Source organism: Rousettus aegyptiacus, unplaced genomic scaffold, assembly GCF_014176215.1.
Source record: "Rousettus aegyptiacus isolate mRouAeg1 unplaced genomic scaffold, mRouAeg1.p scaffold_m13_p_4, whole genome shotgun sequence".
NCBI classification, from domain to species: Eukaryota; Metazoa; Chordata; class Mammalia; order Chiroptera; family Pteropodidae; genus Rousettus; species Rousettus aegyptiacus.
The window spans coordinates 5,826,357-5,847,577 of NW_023416307.1; the positions used below are offsets into that span (position 1 = coordinate 5,826,357).

A 21,221-nucleotide genomic window follows, 5' to 3' on the forward strand; every position below is an offset into this window, starting at 1 on the left:
GCCACTATATGAGCCAGTCACAGAAATACTCTGCACAGGAGAAATGGAGACTCTCACAGCACCTCCCTTCTAAGGTTGTTGGGAAGACTAAAGGGCGAAACAAGTGAAGCACTTTGCGAAGCACCTGGGCCTTTAGCGAGAGCAAACCATCCGGTTCTCAAAGGACTTGGAGGCCACTACCAGCAGTCCTCATGAAGGGAGGCCCCAAGAACAGAGAAAGGCCCTGAGCCGCCTTTGGAATGCGGCAGGAGCGGGCGCAGCGCTCAGGCCTTGTCCACACGCACACACACCTCACGTACGGTGCTTCGCCGATATCGTGCTCTTCACAAACGGAAGGCTCGCAGCAGCCCGGGGTTGAGCAATGATGATGGTTAGCATTTTTTAGTAATAAGGTATCTTTTAAATTAAGGCATGTGTATTTTTTAGACATAATGCTATTGCACACTTACTAGACCACAGTATTATGTAAACATCACTTCTACGGGCACCGGGAAACCAAACATTTCTTGCCACTCGCTTTAGTGCGATATCCACTTTATTGGGGTAGTCTGGAATGTCTCCGAGATACGCCTGTACAAATAATTCAGGCGGGCCGTACCGCGAACAGTACTGCATCTCAAAGGTGTACGTTGGTTTCAAGTCCTAAGTAAGCACCCGAATTGAAAAAACACACACATTCTAGGTCCCGTACGTCCACCAATCATTTCCAAGCAAGAGCTCCAACCTCTGGGCCAAACCTGGCTGTACATTAAAATCTCTGGAACCTCCTGATGCCTTGTCCCTGACCATATCAGAATCCCTGGGGGTGAGACTCGGGAACGGGAATTTTCTGGAGTTCTCCAGGTGATTCTACTGTGCAGCTGAGTCTGAAGACCACACAGCTGGATTGTGTGAATTCATTTGTTTTGTTTCAAAAGGAGAATAGGCTTATTGATTTTTCCAATTGTAAAAATAAGATCGTGCAATGTGCAAAATTTAGAATATTCAGGAAGTTATAAAGAACTTAAAAACCACCCATAATCTCTCCATCTGCAGATAACTTCTGTCTACATATTTATTAATATACTGTCTAAATATATATGTATATATACAAAATTTTTTAAAAATAAAAATTGGATCAGGCTAGAAGACTATACTATCCCATTTTGTACACTGCTTTTTTTCTCACTTAGTAGCAGTTATAGCATATTGTTTGGCGTCCATTTCGTATGGACCTATGCCATCGTTTTTAAGGATTCTATGATATGTCATTATAAGGATGAACCACAATGTCTTTAAACAAACTTCAGGTTGTTTCCATTTTCCCAAGTGCTAGGCCAAAAGAATGTGCAGTTTGATCTATACATTGCCCTCCAAAAAGCTTAACCACTTTACCTTCCACCGGCATCCTTGCCAACACTGGGGACCTACAATCTTTCCAATATATGCCTATCTGGCAATTCAAAACCAAGGTATTTTCTTGTTTTGTGATGCATTTCTTATATTTTATATATTTAATTCATCTAACATTTATATAATGCTTAGCGTGAGCCAAACACCATACATATATTAATTCGTTAAGTCCTACAATACTCTGTTTAGTATGCAGTAGGTACAATTAGTGTTCCTGTTTTACAGATATGGAAACTGAGTCCCATAGAGGTTAAGTAACTTTCCCAATGGCACACAGTAGTGGCACCAAAATTCAGACCAGAGAGCCTAGCTCCTGACTATGTGTTCTTTACTAAGACTCTACATTGCTTCTCAGAAATGTGCAGTTGTACATTTTACCTATTTTTTTTATTAGGGTATTTGTCTTTTTCTTTTTGAATTGTAAGAGTGCTTTAGATAGATGATAGATAGATAGATAGATAGATAGATAGATAGAATACATGCATATATTCCAGTATCTAATTATATATAGTTAAAAACGTTTACCTAGTTTATATCTATTATTTATCTTTCCCATTGTTCATTATCTTTTGTTACACAGAAAATTTTAAGAAATGTGGTTATGCAAATACTATATTGACACATTCTTGGTATGCAAGATTCCAGCAATACAGAAGTGTGTAGAGCACGCCCTACCCCACAGGTAACCATGACCACAGGCCAAAGGGCATCCCTCTAGTTTCCTTTAGAACAGTGGCCCCCAACCCCTTTGGCGCCAGGGACTGGAGCTCTGATGAGAATCTCATGCCTGATGGTCTGAGGCGGTGATGCTGGCGCCGGGGAGCGGCTGCAAATACAGATGAAGCTTTGCTCCTTTGCTCGCCGCTCACCTCCTCCCGTGCTGCCCAGTTCCTAAGAGGCCGTGGACCGGGGGTTGGGGACCCCTGCTTTAGATGTTCTGCATACATTGAATAGTCACACATAGAGTTTTTCTTCTGCTTTGCAAAACAGATGAACCTGCAGGATTGCTCATGAAGAGTTATTGTTTCTAATTTATCCGCTTTTTCTGGATGTCTCCCCACGCTAATCAGTAAACGCATTGAGGATAATGGAAGCCAGGCTCCTCACAGAGAAGGAAGTTATAAATATGTGGGAAGTGGGAAGGCAAGGACATAAAGTCTGCCTATCTTTTGAAATACTTTCCAGTACAGATCTACCACGATTTATGTAACTACTCTCCTTCATGAGCATCCAGGTTGTTATGAGAATAAAAAATGTCTTTTTAAGTCGCTACGACCTCGAATTCTTTAGGGTCCTGTCTTTGGTACCATGCTAAGACTTTCTCCACCTCAGTGCTATAAAAAGTATTTTTAATCTTAATACTTTTACGGTTCTCCACACGTGTCTTATCACTGGCTCCCTTTTAAAATTCTTTTCTTAGTTCTGCTGGCTTTCAGTTCATTCTCTTGGGTTCTCTGAAGGGCAGCAATCATGTTTCTGCAAATAATGACACTTTTTTTTTTCCTTTTGGCTTTTTGTGTCTCTCAGTTTTCTGGTTTTTGTTTTTCGCTCCATGGGCTATTTACACCTGTTTTAAAAGTCTGTTTCCGATTCCGATGTGTGATTAAATATTGGGGGAAATAAAAAATGGCGTGGAGCTCGTTGAATAGTGACTGTCGAGTCGGAAGAGGGGACACAGTCGGTGAAAAGCTTCCTGCAACACTAACTCTTTAACTGAGTCGATGTGGGCAGAGCGTATTTTGTGAGCTGGGGTTGGACTGAGACAGCTTACATGGGAAGGAGATTTGATACATATAAAAGGTTCGAGCCAATTCATAAACATATTGAGAATAAGGAGAGCCTGGCTTCTCATAGAGAAGGGAGTTATAAATATATAAAAAGAGGGAAAGCTAGAATAGGCTCTATGGTATTAGATTAGGACAGGAGGTACTGGTGTGAACGCACAGGTTTTAATGTACATTAAAATACACATAGAGCAATCGTCACATACATATAAATATGTGTGTGTTCGCTTATGTATATCTGTGTGAATATATTTACATACATATACCCTTGACTCTACCACCGAGAGACCCAAAAGGTAACACCATCCCCAGGAGCGGTGAGCACACCAGTGTCTGGATCTGGGTTTCTAACTTCGCCTCTGAAAGGAACTTGATCTAAAACCTCCCTGCGGTTACGTAATCCCAGGCTCGGAGGATGTCTAAGTCTTGTCACTTATTTTACAGATGGGGCCTCTGAAACCCTAATTATTTTTTCTTTTCTTTTGACACTGGATTCTTTAAGTAACAGGAAGACAGCTATCATCTAATGTCAACAGAGTATCTCACAGTGGCTTTCTGAAGATGGGTGGTAGGAATTATATTTCTTTCTCTTTCTTGCTAGGCTTGAAGGCATTACGCCGGCATTAAGGAAAGAACCAAGGATGAGCTCTCACTTTCCAACTTATAGGGTAAAAGCCACTTGGTCGCAAGCTGAAGGCTGAGCATCATTAGCCCTTTTCACAACGAACAGCTTTTCTATCTGAGTTACCAAGCAGATGATTCATATCCCCTGGTGTTGGTATATGATTTCTACACAACAGATACCAGGTGTGCTGGCTGGAGAACTTGCCCATGACCCTGGATCCCTGAAATGCTGAGACAGCATTCCACTGCTTGAAAAGGGAAGACGGGTACTTACATTTTTAATGATCAGTGGGTATCTTGTGACTCGTTGCATAGGCTTCAGTATAAAACTAGAGAGCGGCATTCCTTTACATCGAGGGTCCATTGCCAATCTCTGAAATAAGAAATTTAAAAAATGTACTTAAGATATCTGCCAATATCTGACGTCGACACTGGTGTTATTGAGGACGCCCCACCCCTCGCATCGCCTCGTTTATCTGGACAACTGAGGAGCCTGGAGTTGGAAGGGCCTGACAGCCTCTCTGGTCCCGGGCAAGGCGCCTCCCAGATGGAGAATGGGAGACCCGCGGATGTGACTCAGCCACCAGGGTTAACCCTACCCCTTGCTCTCCAGATTCCTTCCGTGGGACACAGGGCTCCTTACTTACAGAGATGACATTAGAGAATATTTCTTCCGATTATCTGCCAAAACTTTATAACTTTCCCAGGAGCAAGGAGAATCACGAGACTATAGGGTCAGAATAAAAATCCCGGTGATGTCCCAGGGGTGTTTGGAGGGCTGAATGTCATCCACTCTTTCGGGTGGAGCCGGCGCATGCCTGTGGGAGCCCCAGGCAGGGTGGGGGCGGCGGAGCTGAGACACGAGGGTCCGGAATCCAGTCTCGGGGCTGGCGGGTGTCTCCACCCTGGACTCCCAGCCTCTTTCTTCCCACCGTTTTTGCCAATTCTGTGAACTCATCTGGAGGGCTAGAATCCTTCCAGCCCCAAGGGGTGGTCTTGTCTACAAGCCACAGGGATTACATGGTGACTTAGCTCTCAAAGGCTCTGGTCGGGTTTAGTGCCTTAGAATCAAACAGCTGCCACGACCTGGGCCCCGGGCCTTGCGAACTGTCGGCACCTGCTCCAGCTGTGGACATCACTATTCCTGGGACACCTTGCATCTGGCAAAGGCAAGTCAAACTCCCACAGGAATGAGGCGGGAGAGCCGATGAGGCAGGAAGGGAGAGGCGAGAAGGGGCAACACGCCCCTTCCCTGGGCTGATGTCAGCATTTCCTTGAAGTTCAAGTGCATCTAGTGATAAACTCATCCTGCTGTGCCCAGGGAGGACCTGTGCCTTGGCTGAAAGACCTGATGGCCCACGGCACCTGGCAGCCTAGCATCTCCTCTTCAGTCTGCACCCCATTCTAGACTGACTTCTTAGCAATATTCTCCCCTTAGAATGACTTCGGAATGCCCCATTCTGAAGTATTTAATGTTCAGAAGCATCAGGGGGAAAAAGAGAGAGCAAGTAAACGTGATGCTCTGCTCAAGACTAGACCGCGATGGAGATTTCACAAACGTGATCATTGAGGAGGAGGGAACGGCCCACTCCCAAAATGCATATGGCATAAAGATAAGCCGGTTTATTATTGTTATTATTATTATGATGGTGTTGTTGTTATCTATTCATCAAAACGTGCTTGTTTACAGAAGTTATTTTATCCCCTTATTTTTCCCCCCTCCGAGAGAGGCTAACTGTGTGGGGCTGGCAAGGCCAGTGAAGACCCACCAGGGCCAAGGTCAAGTCCCAGGACAGCAGACCCAGGTCCTGAGGACTCCAGCAACACCACCCCAAATGACCCCCCATGGACCCATTGTTCTCCAGACCTCCATTGTCCCTGAGACGGAGGTCCTGGCATCCCACACTCACCCCCATGGGCTGCCTAGAGCTTGAGCCCATCAAGAAGAACCAACTGGGAAAGGAACCAATGGTCCCTTAGGGCCTCTGGCTTTTCCCTCTGCAGGTGAAGGACAGAGACCAGCAAAGAACTGAGGTTGCTCAGATTAAGCGGAATAGGAAACCTCAGACTCCCCAGCCCCGCTGGGCCTGCCAGATGAGAAGTTTAAACCCAATCCAAACACTACCACTAACACCTGGACAACGGAGCCAAGCTCCCAGAGCAGGCCAGCTCCTCCTCTCCAAGCTCCCTATCACACCTGCCAGCCAGCACCCTGTTGTTCAGCCAAGACCTCAGTTCCTTGACCAGAAATATGCTCCTGAACATTGAATCAGCCCCTCACACACCCAGGTGCCCAGGACAACCGCTTGGCGGTGGGGAGCGGGGCCGGCGGGGCCCGGGCTCAGCCCAGGCTCTTTACTTTAACAAACTCCTTGAAGTCCGGGGCCTCGTCCGTCTTCTGCTGGATCAGGGCTGCCCCGTTGAGCTGGCAGCTGCAGAAGCGGATGTAGGGCTGCATGTGCGGCAGCTGGGCCGTCAGGATGTCGCCGATCATCTTCACAGGCATCTTCTCCCCGGACATCTTCTTGCGAACCCTCAGCGCTCTGCACGGAAACACGAGAATGAATGAGCGCCGTCCCCCCCACCCGACCCGCACGCCGTCGCCAGGGACACGGCGCACTTCCAGGATGCGCGGGAACAGACTGTGCGTGAGGGGCACGAACCCCGGGGCCACTAAAGGGTTTGTCTATGTGGCAGAAAAGGGACAGGAAAAGGAATGAGTCTGGTGCTACAGAGAAGTGTCACCCGAGCGTTTTTCTTTGGCATGAGGACTGTTTGCTGGCTCTCGGGAATAAACACTCTAAAAAGGACTTTGCCAAACAAGTCAGCACGAAAAACAATCTTCTCTCACAGAGAACTATGGGACCCTTTCTTTAATAACCCAGACAGGGCCCCCGCGGCGTTGTCTCATTACAGCCGGTCCGTGGTGAAGGCCCCGGCTGGTGCAGGCCCAGTACTGAGCCTATTTTCAGGCTAGTGCCACCCAACAAAAGCCAGGGGACATAGAGGACGTGGAGGCTCATTTTCAGACTAAACAGACATGATTAAGATGGTACATCAAGTCCACGGCCATGCCACCCTGAACAAGCTCGATCCCGTCTGATCTGGGAAGCTAAGCAGGGTCGGGCCTGGTTAGTACTTGGATGGGAGACCACCTAGGAAGACCAGGTGCTATAGGCGTAAAAAATAAACTAAAAAAATAAGGGATTGTAAGCTGACAAGGTCCTTGCAATCTGTGAGGTCAACCAAGGGTTGCCTCGCCTAAAAAAAAAAAAAAAAGAAAAAGAAAAAAGAGATAGTAAATCAACTGCCACAGAAAATTATCCCATTACATTCACTAAAGCCAGGGATCAATGATGTCCGAACCGCCTGTACAGTTCACTGCTTCTTTGCTCTCACTGACTTGAACTTGACCTGATTAAGAGGAGTTCTGGAGAGAGAAGCTTATCCATGCGATAATGGACCGATGGACCCTAAACTATATCCTGGAAGCTGCGGGGATCGGGAGGTGTTTGTGTTGGGGGCGTGGCAGGGGCGGGGCGTGACGGGGGTGGGCCCAGGTGTGGGGGGCGGGCCCTGCAGCGCGGGGGCGGGGCGCAGCAGCTCACTTCAGCAGCTTGACGTTGCACATGACCAGCTCCTTCCAGTTCACAAACATCGTCGCGCCCTCTTTCTCTGTCAGCAGCTCGGACTCCATCAGGGGTTTCTGAAAGATCTACAGATGCAGAAAACGAAGCAGTTCGGAAAGCAGTTAGCTTAAAACTCAAACACGCGCAAACGCAGATCCGTTCAGAGCCATGGAACAGCCCAGAGCACCTGCGGGGCTTTGCCGGGAGGCCGGAAGTAGAACGCCCCACCTTCCCGCAGTTTCTGCAGCAGACGGGCCCTCCTCTGCCTGGGTAGAAGAACCGGGGGCCAGGGCAGGAGGGGGGTCCCCATCAGGTCTGCACTGTTTTGCAAGGAAGGCCACAGAGGTCGGGAAGACAGGCCTTTTCCCCACCAGGACAGAGCTGGGAGGCCTGGACAATGCCTCGCAGCGTCTTACCTGTCCACGGTGAGGTCATGGGTACGGTGAGAAATGGGGGGCGGGGGGAGCCTAAAAATGCACGTAGGTGTGGGCGACTCTTCCATCCTCGCCTGCAGTGTTGCTGCAGTCAAGCCTGGGGCATTCTGAGGGGAGCGGCTCCCAGCAGCCCGGCCCTCAGCAGCCCGGGTGACAGACTCCATTGCTCTGCCCTGGGCCGGGGCTGGGCGGGGACAGAGCCGGCACCTGCTGGCCTGACACAGGGTGGGCGCGGCTCCTCTCCTGGGCTCTGGGAAGGAAACGGGCTCACCCAAGCTGCAGGCGTGTGCCTCTCCTGGAGATTCTGTAGGGATAGGACAGCCTATCTTTCAATAAACTTGGCTGCACTGGGCAGAGGTGAGGGGTGTTTAGGGGAGATAGGCTGGCCCCCGGGAGCCCTATTCTTCTAGAGTCCTTAAGCTGATGTTGAACCTGGCATATACCAGGCCGCTGCACAAAGGCTCCACATCTAATGGGGTGACGCGCACATCCTCCACATCGTAGACTGCATGACGGTCAAGTGTCTTCAGAAAGGGGCATCTTTGTTGAATTTGGATCAGTGCTCTCTGTGCATTATGGTGGCCTTGTGGGCCAACGCCCATCCTGCACCCTGTACTCCTTCAACACTGGGTGGCCGAGTCACATCTTTCCTGGTCATTACGACTCAGAGGAGATGGTTTCACAACTCTTAGGTGGTGAAGGGGCTGGTGTGGGGTGGGGGTGGGGGACGGGAGTCTCTAAACTACTACAGTACTTTTCGGATTGCAGAGTAACCCTGACGTCCAGCTCTGTAAACACCTGCTTCCTGATACAGCCACTTCCCAGATATATGCACAAAAGGCTTCTTGAGAAGCAGGGGCTCCCAACTCTGCATCTCCCCATCCTTCTGGACAGGGCCCTTCAACTGCTCCTCAGGAGACACAAAATAAGACATCCTCCGAGACAAGAGGTTCATGGGGACCTGGGAGGAAAATTCTTCATTCTCAGCAACAGATTTCTCTCAGGGTCAATATGTAGCACTAGGAATGACTCAAGAGATCAGCCAGATGGCTGCCATTTTCAGACGCCAACCCTGAAGGCCAGGGGAAGAGGCGACTTGCTCTGTGCACCAACCAGTTTGTGGCTGGGCTGCAACTTTGCGGACATGTGTCCCCATCCATGCAACTCCTCACTCATGTCCCTTGGCATGATCTCTGCCCCTCTGAGCGTAGGACTCAAGAGTTGGCCGAGGATGAGAATTTAACCATCTTTTCTTGGGTAAGAATCTCCTATGTGGTTTACCACCCGAGTGCTCCCCACACATCTGAAAGGTTCTCAGGCTCAGAATCAGGGCACGGTCCTCCTCAGCAGAGGCCTCCCTTCTCTCCCCATCCTCTACCAGAGCCCCCCACCACCCCTGGGCACACACAGCTGCTGTTACCTCCGTGACCAGCTGCAGGTCATTCACATAGTTCTCTTCTGTGACAATGAGTTCGTGGATGTATCCTTGTCGCTTTCTTTCAGTCGGGGTCAACATATCCAAGAGATGTAAGTCTGAACACCCTGGAAAACACAACCATTAGGAGAATTAGTCAAAGTCTGGGGGGATCCATACGGCTTCACAGTGAAGGTTCCCTCGGGACCTCATGGCTGCTGGGCCCGGCGGTCTCACTCCAGTGTGGCAGTGTTGTGGGTCCAGTCATGTCCCCCACAAAGAAATGTTCAAGTCCTCACCCCTGGTACCTGTGCACGTGACCGTACTTGGAAACAAGCTCCCTGCAGCTATCGCCAAATTAAGATGACATCATACTCAATTAGAGTGGGCCCTAATCCAACTTGACTTGTGTCCTTGCGAGAAGATGAGACAGAGACAGACAAAAAGGACACCTCGTGATGACAGAGGCAGACACGAGCAGGACGCATCTGCAAGCCCAGGAACGCCCAGGCGGCCGGCAGCCCCCAGAAGCATGGGACGGATGCCTCCCTGGAGCCCTCAGGGGAACGCGGCCCTGCCAACACCCCAATGTTGTACCTCTCACCTCCAGGTCTGTGAGGAAATAAATTTTTGTCGTCTTAGGCCATCCAGTTTGCGGTCATTTGTCACAGCAGCTCTAGCGTACTAAGACACATTAATCCTCCCCCTTGGTCACAACCACTAAGGTCATGTTAAGAGAGAAGGCGTTGTAACGAGTGGCCAACGTTTCGTGAGGGCTCACACCATGCCGGGCACAGTACGAAAAGCTTCGCAGTCGACAGCAGTGTTGAACGCGCACGTGGACCCTACGAGCGTCTGTTTTACAGGTGAGGAAACGGAGGCCGAGGGAAGGTGACTCGCACACGACCTCTCAGCTAGGCGGCGGCGAAAACCAAGAGTCGAACCCCGACACGCCGACTCCAGACCCTGGGCTCCACCCTGGCACACTGGTGCTGGGTCCAAGCGACAGGCGGGTAAAGGTCATCCCGAGGTTGGTTCTGGAGGACGTAGCGGCCATGCTGAGGCTCCCGACGGGCCTGGGGACCATCCAGTGCTGGGTAAACTCTCCCGGAGCAGGCTGCTGCCCCGCACCTGTGGCAGCTGAGCGGCCAGCCTGTCGGCAGAGGGGGAAACCCCTCCAGCTGCCGACGGCCAGGCAGAAGCCAAAGATGCTCCAGGGGACGCTCTGCGACCTGAGACGGGGTGAGCTGGCGCTTCCGCTTGCTTAGCTGGTTATTCGGGGTTTTGTTCTAGGGTTATTGGCAGAGGCTGTCCTGTGACACAGGTACACTGGAATACAGAGGGAAAGCTCAGTTTGGGGGACACCCCTCAGGCAGGCCTGGACCACCTCTTCCAGGCCAGTGGTCACCCCTTCCTTTTTATTGGGCATTCCTCATTTAATCGCAGAAATCAGATACGCGAAACAGCCTGGGAGGCGTCCTGCATGGACTGAGATGGGAACACAGTCGCATTCACTTGTTTTTCCGCACCCCTTCTCTACCCCACAAGGGGGCGCAATAGAGCACAGTGTGAAAACCCTCCCTGGAACCAGGGGTTCTCAAAGTGTGTTTCCAGGACCAGCAGCATCAGCAACACTTCGGGGTGGGTTAGCAATGCAAATTATTAGGCCCCTGATGGATGGATTATCTAGAGTTGAGGCCTTGGAATCTGTGATTTTACAAGCTCTCCAAGTGATTATTTTAGGCACTGGACCATTGGGGGTTCCTCAGAGTTTCCATCTTACCCCAAGAGACTTATCTGGGCTCATGACTGACCTAGTCTATATGCTGGAAGCTTCTGCAAGTAGAAGGATCCCTCTGGGGCAAATGATGTCATAGATTTCTTGGCAAATGCTTCACTGCGCCAGAAATGAACTCGGAGCTGGGGTGCTTCCAGCCCTCCATTGCGTCAAATGTCCTTTTTGGAATGCTGCCGCTTCTCTGCCTGAGACAAGACAACCTCAGGACAGGCAGAGGGACGCTGGGAAGGCAGCGAGGACGAGCCGTCATTGCGTTCACACCTTCCGTGTCCACTCATCTGAGGCCCCCCTCAAAGCCACCGCGGCATGGCCAAGCTCCCATCCCACAGGACCACGAGCTGAGGGTGGGCCTCGGCTCAGGTCTGCAGATGTATCTGGAACAGGGCCGCTCTGCAAAGCCACAAGCTTGGCCCAATTGTTCTTCCTGCCTCGGGGCGTTGGTTCTGTTTTATTAAAACAATTGCATCAACAATGAACTGTGAGGAAGGAAGCGAGTTGCGACTCCTCACGCATTCCATTCGGCCGCCTCTGCCAGGCTGCTGCGTGAGCTCTGGCCTACGGGACACTGAGCAATGTTACCAGTGTCCTTGGTTTTCGTCAGGAGAACCACCCAGAAAATATTCCTGAGCTGGGGAGGGACACGTCTCATTCCTGCCCTATTCTTACCAAACTTTCTTGTTAGTGGTGAGTCAAAGAACCCAGGGCTAAGGCCGTTTCTTGTTAAGGGTGGAAGGCGGCCCTTCCGTGACCAGCTCATGTGAACTCGCAGAAGCAGATTCTCCCTGGGACTCTCAGGATGGCCGGTCCTCTCTGCAGGGTTATCAGCACAGCAGTCGGTACAGAGCTGCAGTTGTAAAACGCGCTGGCACTGTGCGGTGATGTTTGCAGGGACAGAAACATCGGGCTAGTGGTAGGTCACCATCTCCCTTGGAGAATTTGATAGACAGATGCCAGGAACGCTTGCCTCAGAAAACGCATGCGCACGACGCGTAGGACATGCACGCACATTTTGCCCATAATCGGATCGCGTTCACAGTCCCCCTTCAAGCTTGTTCATGGATCCGACTCATTTATTCATTTGACAAGTATTTACTGACGTCCTACTAGGAGTCTGGCACTAACTGCTGGGTGCTGCAGGTTCGTGATGGAAAAGGAGAAGCCTGCCTTCCAGAGTGTACTACGGCTAAGAAGATCGGGACGCGGTGGTCCTCAGCGAGGGGTGGTACTGGTGCCCCCAAGCCTGAGAACCGCACTGCCCCCCCTCCCGGGCTGGGGGTGGTATAGCCCTCCGCTCTCCGCTCTCCGGACGGAGGTGGTACTGCCCCGCCACACACAGGCTGCAGGTGGTTCTGCACCCTCCCCTGCCCCCAGGCTGAGAATGGATTCTTAGTTGTCATAGTGACTGTCGGTGACTCCTGGAATTCGGTGAGCTGGACCAGGATTGCCAGATGACCTGCATCATACAGGACAGAGAAGTGTCTACTCCCAATGTCAATAGCAACCCACGGAGGAACAAGCACGTTACTAGAAACTGACAACCCAACCAGCCCAGGATTAGCCGCTGCAGCGAGGATGGCGCCAGTGATCAGAGGACCCCTTAGAACGACCGAGGAATCAGAAACGAGGACCTGTGAGGAAAGACGACAGGAAGTGGCCTGCTTTGGATTTCACAAGTTCTTCTGAGGCTTCGGGTCTTCTATGGCAGCTTCGAAGACGCTCAGAGCCAGAGCAAAGGCAGAAGGCCCAGGGTGGGTTCGGAACATTGGTCCAGAATCCCAGGTCCTAGAGCTGGTTCAGGGCAAATGGGAAGTCTGCTGCTTAAGCTGGGTCTGGGGCAGGAGGAGGCCGCACCACCTCCGCCAGGCAGCTCCGGCCTTCTGGTCACCCACCCAGCAGGCCCGAGCCGGAGCTGGTGGAGCTGAGACGTCTGGGGGGCCGGCGCTGGTGAGTCTGGGCCGCTTGTCACAACAAATTGCACCCCACGCAGGACCCAGGATACAATGAAGAGCAAAGGTTTTGTGGGGAGATTCGTCTTAGCATTATGCGCCCACGACGCTGGCTTGGGACCATGTTTCCAGCTACATAGGATGTTGTTTTTAAAATTCCGGCTTGTAAATGCCAGACCAATTGAACCATCAGAGACTGGAAACAGGCACTTTGAACTCAAAAATATCCTCCTTTCCAAAATTTAATATTCTGAAAAACGAGAGAGTTTTCAAAACTCCATTATTCAGAGCAGGGGACATGGAAAAGACATTTTGAATAAAAGTTTTCTTTAGGGGTGGAGGCACATGGCCTTCCTCTCCTCTGGGAACCAGGATCGGTGTGGTTTGCTGGCTGCCCTTCCCGGTGAAAAACGAGAGGACAGAGTACAGCAAATAACTTTTCATCTTGGTGTGAAGGGATGTTTACAACTAACTGTAACCCACTCACAGCTGAGATAATATTGCACATGACTCCAGGCAGTTAAAAATGAACCCCAATTATAGCCCACACAAAATTCCTAATCCCTTATAATTTCATATCCTTAGACCCGTTTACAAAATGGAGAGAGTGCGTCTGAATTTGAGTCTGAGGTACTGGAGAAAAGAAAGTATGGGAAAATCTTACCCAAAAGGCCACCTTGTCCCTTCAATGAGACAATGTTCATACGCACGGCACGATCTACAAAAATTGCTTCATTACGAAAGTGATACATGAATGCATGCTCCCGATATTAAAGAATATAGAAGTATTTAGGGTAAAAAGTGAGTGTCTCCCCTCTCCAACCCCCTCGACCATTCTTTCTTTCCCAAAAAGGACCATAATTTTGAAAACCAAGCCGGCCCCACAGCAAGCTGGCCACTGAGCAAAGCAAATAGACAGGCCTCGTTCTTAGTATGAAAGGGCCAAAGTATACAATAAGTTGGTCAGTAAATATTTATTAAGTTCCTATGAAGTCCAAGGGACGCAGAAATGAGTACGATAATGTCCTCGTCCTGAAGCAAACTCACGGCCCTCGGGGAGACTCGATAGGAAAATAAAATCTAAAACAGCAAGCAATAAAGCGTGCCTGTGAGCCAGGCCAAGGGCAGGGACTTGCAGGGCTCAGGAAAGTAGGTGCTCTTTATGCCCAGGGAGGAGGCTCCTGCAGGGAGGTCCTGCTGGTGCTGGGTTTCCATGAGGGCTGGTGGACAGGCCGTTATGTGAGGGGTGTGGGGGCCAGCACCCAGGCAAATGCAGAGACGCTGCAGGAGATAAGGTGAGAAGTAGATTACAGAGGCCAGGTCGCCAGAGGGACCAGAGGAGAGAGCTGGGTACCAACCAGCATATTCTCCCCTATTAAAGGGAAAGGATACGCTGACATCTCTGGGGACATTCAGCCCCAATCCTCGGGCTAAATGGCCACGGGTCAGCAGGATACTGGGCTAACTGGCCGCTTGGAGCTCCCGTCTGGACTGAAGGCTTCTCCAGGGTTGGCCTTACTATAGCCGCGAGGCCCCTGGTCGCTCCTGCCAGGCGAGTCCATGTTCTCCTGGAAAACGAACCTAATTGCGCTGCCCTCAACCTTCCGGGCAGACTGGCATGCACGGGTGGCCTGTCTTTCAGGAGAGGTAGGTGAGGCCCGCAGCGGATGTGACACAAAGATGTTCTGTGGTCGAAGCGCTTCACAGCTGATGTCCAGAACCCGCCCGTTCTCCCACCGTGGGCTTGTGATTTCCTGCTGGGACAGCCACGGTGCTTGGGGCTGAGATTTGCTGACAAAGGAGGCAGGAGGGGCTCTTGGCCTTCGGGGGTCTCGGTCTACTGGAGGTGCAGGCGTTCCGGCCAAGTCACGGGGACATCGCTAGGGGCATCTCTGCACGTCGTTACCAGTCCTTGAGACCTCAGAGCTGCGAATCCCTAAGCCTGGATTTTTATGGGGTCTCGAGAAGCTGGGTAGGCGCGGAGGCCTGTGGAATGCCACCTGAGGGTGCCCAAGGCCCCCTGTGCCTACAGCCAGGTGAGCCCAGGCACCCCGTCCCATGAGGCTGCACTCGGTCGTGACCCAGAAGCTTAAACATGCCAGTGTGGCTTCCAGATGCATTTTCTCTCAGGAAGAATCCATTCCACGTGGGCCGTTGGGCAGCTGAACGGCTCTGAGAGGTGGTGAAAATCAGATTATTCAGGGTTAAGCCTTCTCTTTAGTTTCCATAAGTATGAATGCTGGTCATTCACTTTGTGGAAGGCATATCATTGGTGGCTTTATAATTGACCCCGGAATTCCCGGCGTGGCTTCGAGTCCCTCCGGCACGCATTTGTGAGCCCCTTCCTGGCCCCAAGCACGTCCCGGCCCCTGCTTTCCTTTCCTCCTGCGTTTCTTCTGCTTTCCACGTGCGGCATCCTGCAGCGTGTTAGGCGTCTTCAGTAGCAGTCGTAAGCAAATCCTTTGGGCACACAAGGTGGATCGGGGTGTTGGAAGTGCGAGCGTTTTTTATTGGAATACAAGGGAGGAGGCGGTCGTTTCGACTGGAGGGATCTGGGAATACTTTCCAGAGCGGGGGGGACTGGAGCCGGACGTCTTCCAGCCACGGGCAGGCTGGGCGGGCAGTGGCGTGGGACCCAAGCAGAGGGGGCATCCTAGGAGTGAGGGGTGGGTAGGAGAGGAGTGCCCGGAGGCCAGGAGACGGGTGCTGAAGAGCAGAGCACACGCCGGGGTAACACGTGTGGTCGGAAACGGCCGCTGCAGTAAATCGCAAACCCCTACCCGGCCAGGTCGTGGTGGGTCCTCACGCCCCGGGCCTATCGCTTCTTTAGGGAAAGTGACCATCGTTCCTGTGCGTCCAGGTGGACACACCTTTGACATGCCAGTGGTGGAACCCTTGACGGCGTACAGAATCATATTAACTAGCCTGGAATGCAATCCCCGCCTGGCTTGCTCCCACCTCCCTGTCATCTTCCTGACGGGTCTTCCTCTGATTTCAAATGCGTAAAAGAAGCTGCAAAACTGTCATTCTCCAAAGCATTTGAGAATGTCTTCCTGGAAACTCTCATCGGTTTGGGTTCAAATAGACTCATCGGAATTCTCTACAGGGCTCTCATGTCCACACGGGGAGCTAGGAGAGTTACCCCTGAATGCTACTGTGTGCCACCAAATTCCATGTACTGTAGGAACGTGAACTCATGGGATCCTCACCAGTCATCCCACCTGGAAGTTATTGCTGTCATACCCCACTGAACAGACAAGGAAACTGAGGCACGGAGCGGTAACGTGCCCAAGCCGCAGTTATAAATGGCAGAAGGAGCCCGCCCCCAGACATCCTGCTCTTAACCACGTGCCCCTTGCCTTTCCAGAAAGGCGAGGTGTTAGTCAGCTCATGCTGCTGTAAGAAAGTTCAACAGATGGGGAGGCTTAGACAACAGAAGATTACTGTCTCAGTTCTGGAGGCTGGAAGTCCAAGATCGAGGTGCTGGCAGGCCTGGTTTCTTCCGGCAGATGGCCCCTTCTCTCTGTCCTCACACGGCCTTCCCTCCACATGTGACCCTCCCTGGTACCTCTTTGTGCTCAGATCTCTTATGAGGACGCCGGTCAGACTGGGTGAGGGCCCACGCTAACGGCCTCCTTCTAACTTCATTGCCCCTTTCGAGGCCCTGTCTCCAAGCACAGTCACATTCTGAGGTACTTGGGGCAAAGCTGGGGGTAACGGCTTCAGCACGCGAATGCTGGGGGACAGTTCGGCCCCGAACAGGTGCGGAAGTACCGTCGAGGAGGCTTTGAACACCGGAGTGAGGCGGCTGTATTTCCGTCTTGGGTTGCAGAGCCAGGGCCAGCCTTGGCTGTATGTCACGAGGGTCACTATGGCCGTCGCGTGGAGGACGGAGGGGGGCCTGGCCCTCGAGTTCAGCTGCATGTCAGAATCACCTAAGGAACTGTTAAAAAGCCTAGCATCCCTCCTGTACCCCCCGGGCCGATCAAATCAGACGGGCCCGGGTGCGACCCAGGCATCCATAACTCGCGATGCTTCCTGGCGGTTCCCACGTGCGGCCGAGAGCGAGGACCTCTCCATCAGAAGGCAAGCAGCAGCATGCCGGGCGTGAGCAGCGAGCGAGAATCGGAATTTACACCCGTCCGGGCACACGCGGCGCGAGGCGGCCACCGCCGGCGAATGGGATCCCGCCCGACGCAGGTCACCCGAGCGATTGGTTCGAAGGGGCGTGAGGGTCGTAATCGCAGGATCCAACCCAGAGAACCTCTGACGTTCTCTTCCTGGAGGCCACACGGCCACCACCTGACCCTCGACTCTAGGGCCAGGGCTTGAAAGGCCACTTCACCCAACACCCTCGTTTTACGCGTGGGACGACGGAGTCCAGCAGTGGACAGGGACTTCCACTATCGGGAGGAGAAGCTTCGCTCGTGACGTCCTGGGAAACGGAGAATCCCAGGGAAACCGGCAGCTCTTCAGAGGTGGGCCTGCGGGCGGTCCATACCCTTTTCCTTCCTGGTACACTCCTGCGGCACCCGGCTGAGAGGACCCTGCTGTCCTCAGAACCTGAGGCCATCGGGGGCTGTACGGGGCGGCCGGGCTGGGTCAAGGCCACCAGGCCTGGGTGACCCAGAGAGGCAAGTGTCCTTCGCATCCCAAGGGGGCTTTCTTCACAAGGGCCTCAGGACAGCCTGGTCCCCTGGGGTGTCTCCTAACTTGGCGACTGACCTGCTGGAGCACAAGGGACAACTCGAGCCTCAGCCTCTGCCTGCTCACGCTCGGCAACCGCGCAGGTGCGCGCAGGCCCCGAAGCTTCCACGGAGCTTCAGACCGAAAACCGAATACACAGACGCATCGTGTGCGGGGTGGTTCAAGTTCACGTCCCGTCCCGGGGGCTCCTCACATGAATTTTCCTTTTAAACAACAGTGCCTTCTCACCGCGGGTCTCTGCGGGGCTCGGGGCCGTGCGCGCCAGGGGAGACTGGGCAACGCGATGTGTCTTTTTGCAGCCCCGTTGGGGAGGAAGGAGAAAGCCTGTGGGACAATGGGAGGCTAACACAGGACCGTCCACCACAGACGCTTCCTGAGCCACCGCCCTGAGGAGGCGCGTGGGTGACAGGGGGCCGTGTGAGGTGGATGTCGCCCTCCAGCTTATGATCTAACGGGGAGACTGGGCGTCACGTAATAATGAACTACACAAGGGGAGGTGCCCCGCTATTTATTAGTGCTGCTATTGCTGGTCCTAATGGGATGTGGCCTTGTCCCCAAGGAGCCCGCCGTCTAATTTGGGCACTAAGAGTGCCTCTGTGTCCAGGCATCGGTCTGTCCATCGCGTTTGTTTCTGACGGGTAACTGCGACTTTGGCAAGGAGCTGAGTCGGGGCGGTCAACGGGTCTGTCCAGATGGTAACGAGCGGGAGAGGCGTGAGGGTGGGCGCGGAGCAGGGCAGGCGGAGCCAGGGCCGGCCGCAGCTTCGGCTTGCCGCGGGAATCCTGGGGAGGCGGCGACAGAGGAGGGTCGGGCTGGGCCAGACCGGACAGGCAGGGCGATTCGGGTCCGAGCACCGTCCCCCGCGGGACGCGCACGTACGCGAAGCCCTGGGAGGAAGACGAGGCTCTGGGGGGTGAGTCGCGGCCCCCTAAGTGGGGAAAAGGCCCCACGACCGTGCCGGCTGCTCACCCTCACTTCCTCCCCAGCGCGGGTCCCGGCTGCCACAGGGAGGACCGGCGGTTCAGGTGGACCTTCCCATCACGTGGTTTGGAGGTCAGAGGAGACAGGTTTCAAGAGGGCCAGTGAAATCCACTGGGGCAGGAGAAGCCGAGACCTTTGTTGAGGGGCATCGCAGTGACTCGAAGGCTGGCCAGGGGGCTGGAGGCCAGTTCTGTAAGGGGCCCCGCCTGGGACTTCGCCTCCTCACGCACCGGCGTCCCCTCCTGCAAGCTTCAGAGAGGCCCATGGCCCCCTGCATCTGCCACACGTTTTGATACTGGAAACGGCAAGCTTTCTAGGTGACAGGAGCCACCTATCGGTGGTCCCATCAGCGACTCAGAAAGGAAGGCCCCAGGTGAGGAGGCTTCCCTGAGGAAGTGCAGGCCGGGCTGTGCTAACGATTGCGCACAAACAGGTATGGATGAGGAGAGGGGAGGGGAGGCAGGGGAAGGGAGCAATTCAAGCAGGGCCTTGGGCCGACAATTTAGGTCTTTATCCCACGGGGACCGGGACCTTCCTGGACAATTTTAAGCGGAAGCAGCTGGGTTTGAAGAGAGCTCTCTGCCCTTGGTGCGCGGCAGACACCAGCTGGAAGGCTGGGGCGGAAGAAATGCCTTCAGCTCAGGGCCTTTGCACGCGCTATCCTGGCGTCAGGCTTAGAACCCTCTTCCCCTTGATCTTCACGCACAGATGCCCTCTCTGCAGCCGGATCTCTGCTCCCATGTCCCCTCTCCAGAGAGGCCTTCCTGGGTGAGGGGCGGGGGGACACCCCCTCGGGCACAGCCCTGACCCTGTCTCATTTTCATCCACCACTAGCGGAAATGGCTTGGCTTCTGTCTCCTGGTGGTCCCCCTCGGCTCCCACGAGTCTCAGGAGAGCAGATGGCTTGTCTGCCCCAACTCTGTCGAGCACAGCCCTAGAGCCTGGCTCTGGGTTTCTCGGCCACGACTCCCAGGAAAACGAGCTGCTCGCTGGGGAAACATGGGCCCCTCCGGGACGCACAGCTGGTTCCAGGTCTTTGACGCAGCGTGGGGACGGTGTGGGGGAGCAGGGGAGAGCCGGCAGAGGTACTGCTGCCCCTTGACGATGGGGTGGGGTGAAGGTTCCTAGCAGCGGCCACATGAGTGGATGGCCATAAATAAGGATTCTGATGTAGGGGCCTTCCCACGGGGGCCTCGGAACTCCAAGGCGACGCCCCAGAGAGGAGAGGGGGCATCCTGGCTTTGCCTCCTCTGCCGGGGCAGACTGTAGGGCTCACACGCTGCTGGAGATCCGGCAAACGGAGCCGAGGCGTCCAAGGCCCAGAGCTCGGGACCTTGGGAGGCGTCTCAGAGGGGACACAGCGGGGCAGGCCTCTGAGGATGCCGGGTTGGCTGCTCCGGAGAGGGCGCTTCGGGGAAGCACCCCCTAGTGACCACATCCCTCATCCAAGCCGCACGGTCGCTTTAAAAAGGAAACAAAAGCGAGCCACCGGCATGCTGGGGGTTGAACGTTCTAGTCTTGGCTGGCAAGAGAACACAAGGCCACAGAATGCGGTGATGAGAAATAAAGGGCCCAGTGAGTCGATGCGTCTGTGATCGGGTTATTGTGGAGCGCTGCCCGGGCCTGCCAGCCCCGTCCACAGACGCGACATTTAAAAGCCCGGCACATCCCATTTGCTCTGCCGGCCTCCCCACCGCCAGCCGTGTGAAACACGGGGCACCTTCTCCCCAGCCGCCCAGATGCCATGGCCGCAAGTCCGGAGCATTGCTGCGCATTTTAGGGAGCACGGAAAGGGGCATGGAGAAGCTGCTTCGACACAGGCGGGCTTCCCGCTAACGGAGAAGAGGGGGCCTTGACTCGTGCACAAATGAACGGGATGTCGGAAGGTTTCAAGGGAAGCTGTCCAAGCTCTTCTCTCTGAAACCCCCAATCCGCAAAAGCCCGCTTTTGAAGAGTCCTACGACGCACGCAGCCCACGTGCTGTCTGGGTCTAATGCAAGAAAGCAGGAAGCCGGCTGAGCGGATTCCACCACGCTCGCCGGCCGAGCACGAATGTCTTTTCTCGCCAGCAACACCAGCAACAAGGCTACCGCCTCTCAGGGGCTCACTCTCTGCTGGGTGTCATTGTCGTATCTTCACACGTAAGTGAGGCAACTGAGCACCACGAGGGCCAGCGACTTGCCCATGAACACGTCTGGACCCCTGCTCCCAACGCCATCGCCTCCTGCCTCCTGGCCTCGGCGCGGGCCCGGCGCACAGTCGTTTCCCTTCCCTGCCCTCCACTCGCTATCTACCTCTAGGAAGATAAAACGTTCCAAAGGTTTAAGCGCATGGAGTCACACATGACACCGAGCTTGTAGGTCAGCTGTGCGGTTCTGTGCGGCATCGTGTTTTTCTGGCCGAGGCGGGAATGAAAATGGAGACGCTATCGCGACGGCTGTTCTTAGGTCGGCACGGGGCAAGGGCATCTGGCAAGCCTGCGTCTTCGGAAAACCCGCCTGCACTGGGGCGA

The 21,221-nt window shown here is 53.6% G+C and overlaps 1 protein-coding gene and 1 pseudogene across 4 annotated transcripts in view; one reads left to right on the forward strand and one right to left on the reverse strand.

Moving 5' to 3' along the window:
• The window catches only part of ITSN1 (intersectin 1), a 168,718-nt gene that overhangs the window by 10,192 nt on the left and 137,305 nt on the right, over positions 1-21,221 (reverse strand). For all 4 annotated transcript variants that reach the window (XM_016164086.2, XM_016164082.2, XM_036219831.1 and 1 more), the window contains 4 exons: positions 9,284-9,405; positions 7,409-7,515; positions 6,160-6,343; positions 4,075-4,173 (listed from right to left, as the gene is read on the reverse strand). In XM_016164086.2, coding sequence (XP_016019572.2) covers positions 4,075-4,173; positions 6,160-6,343; positions 7,409-7,515; positions 9,284-9,405 — 512 coding nt within the window. The remainder of the gene's footprint in view (positions 1-4,074; positions 4,174-6,159; positions 6,344-7,408; positions 7,516-9,283; positions 9,406-21,221) is intronic.
• Positions 6,862-6,980, forward strand: LOC118602410 (annotated as a pseudogene).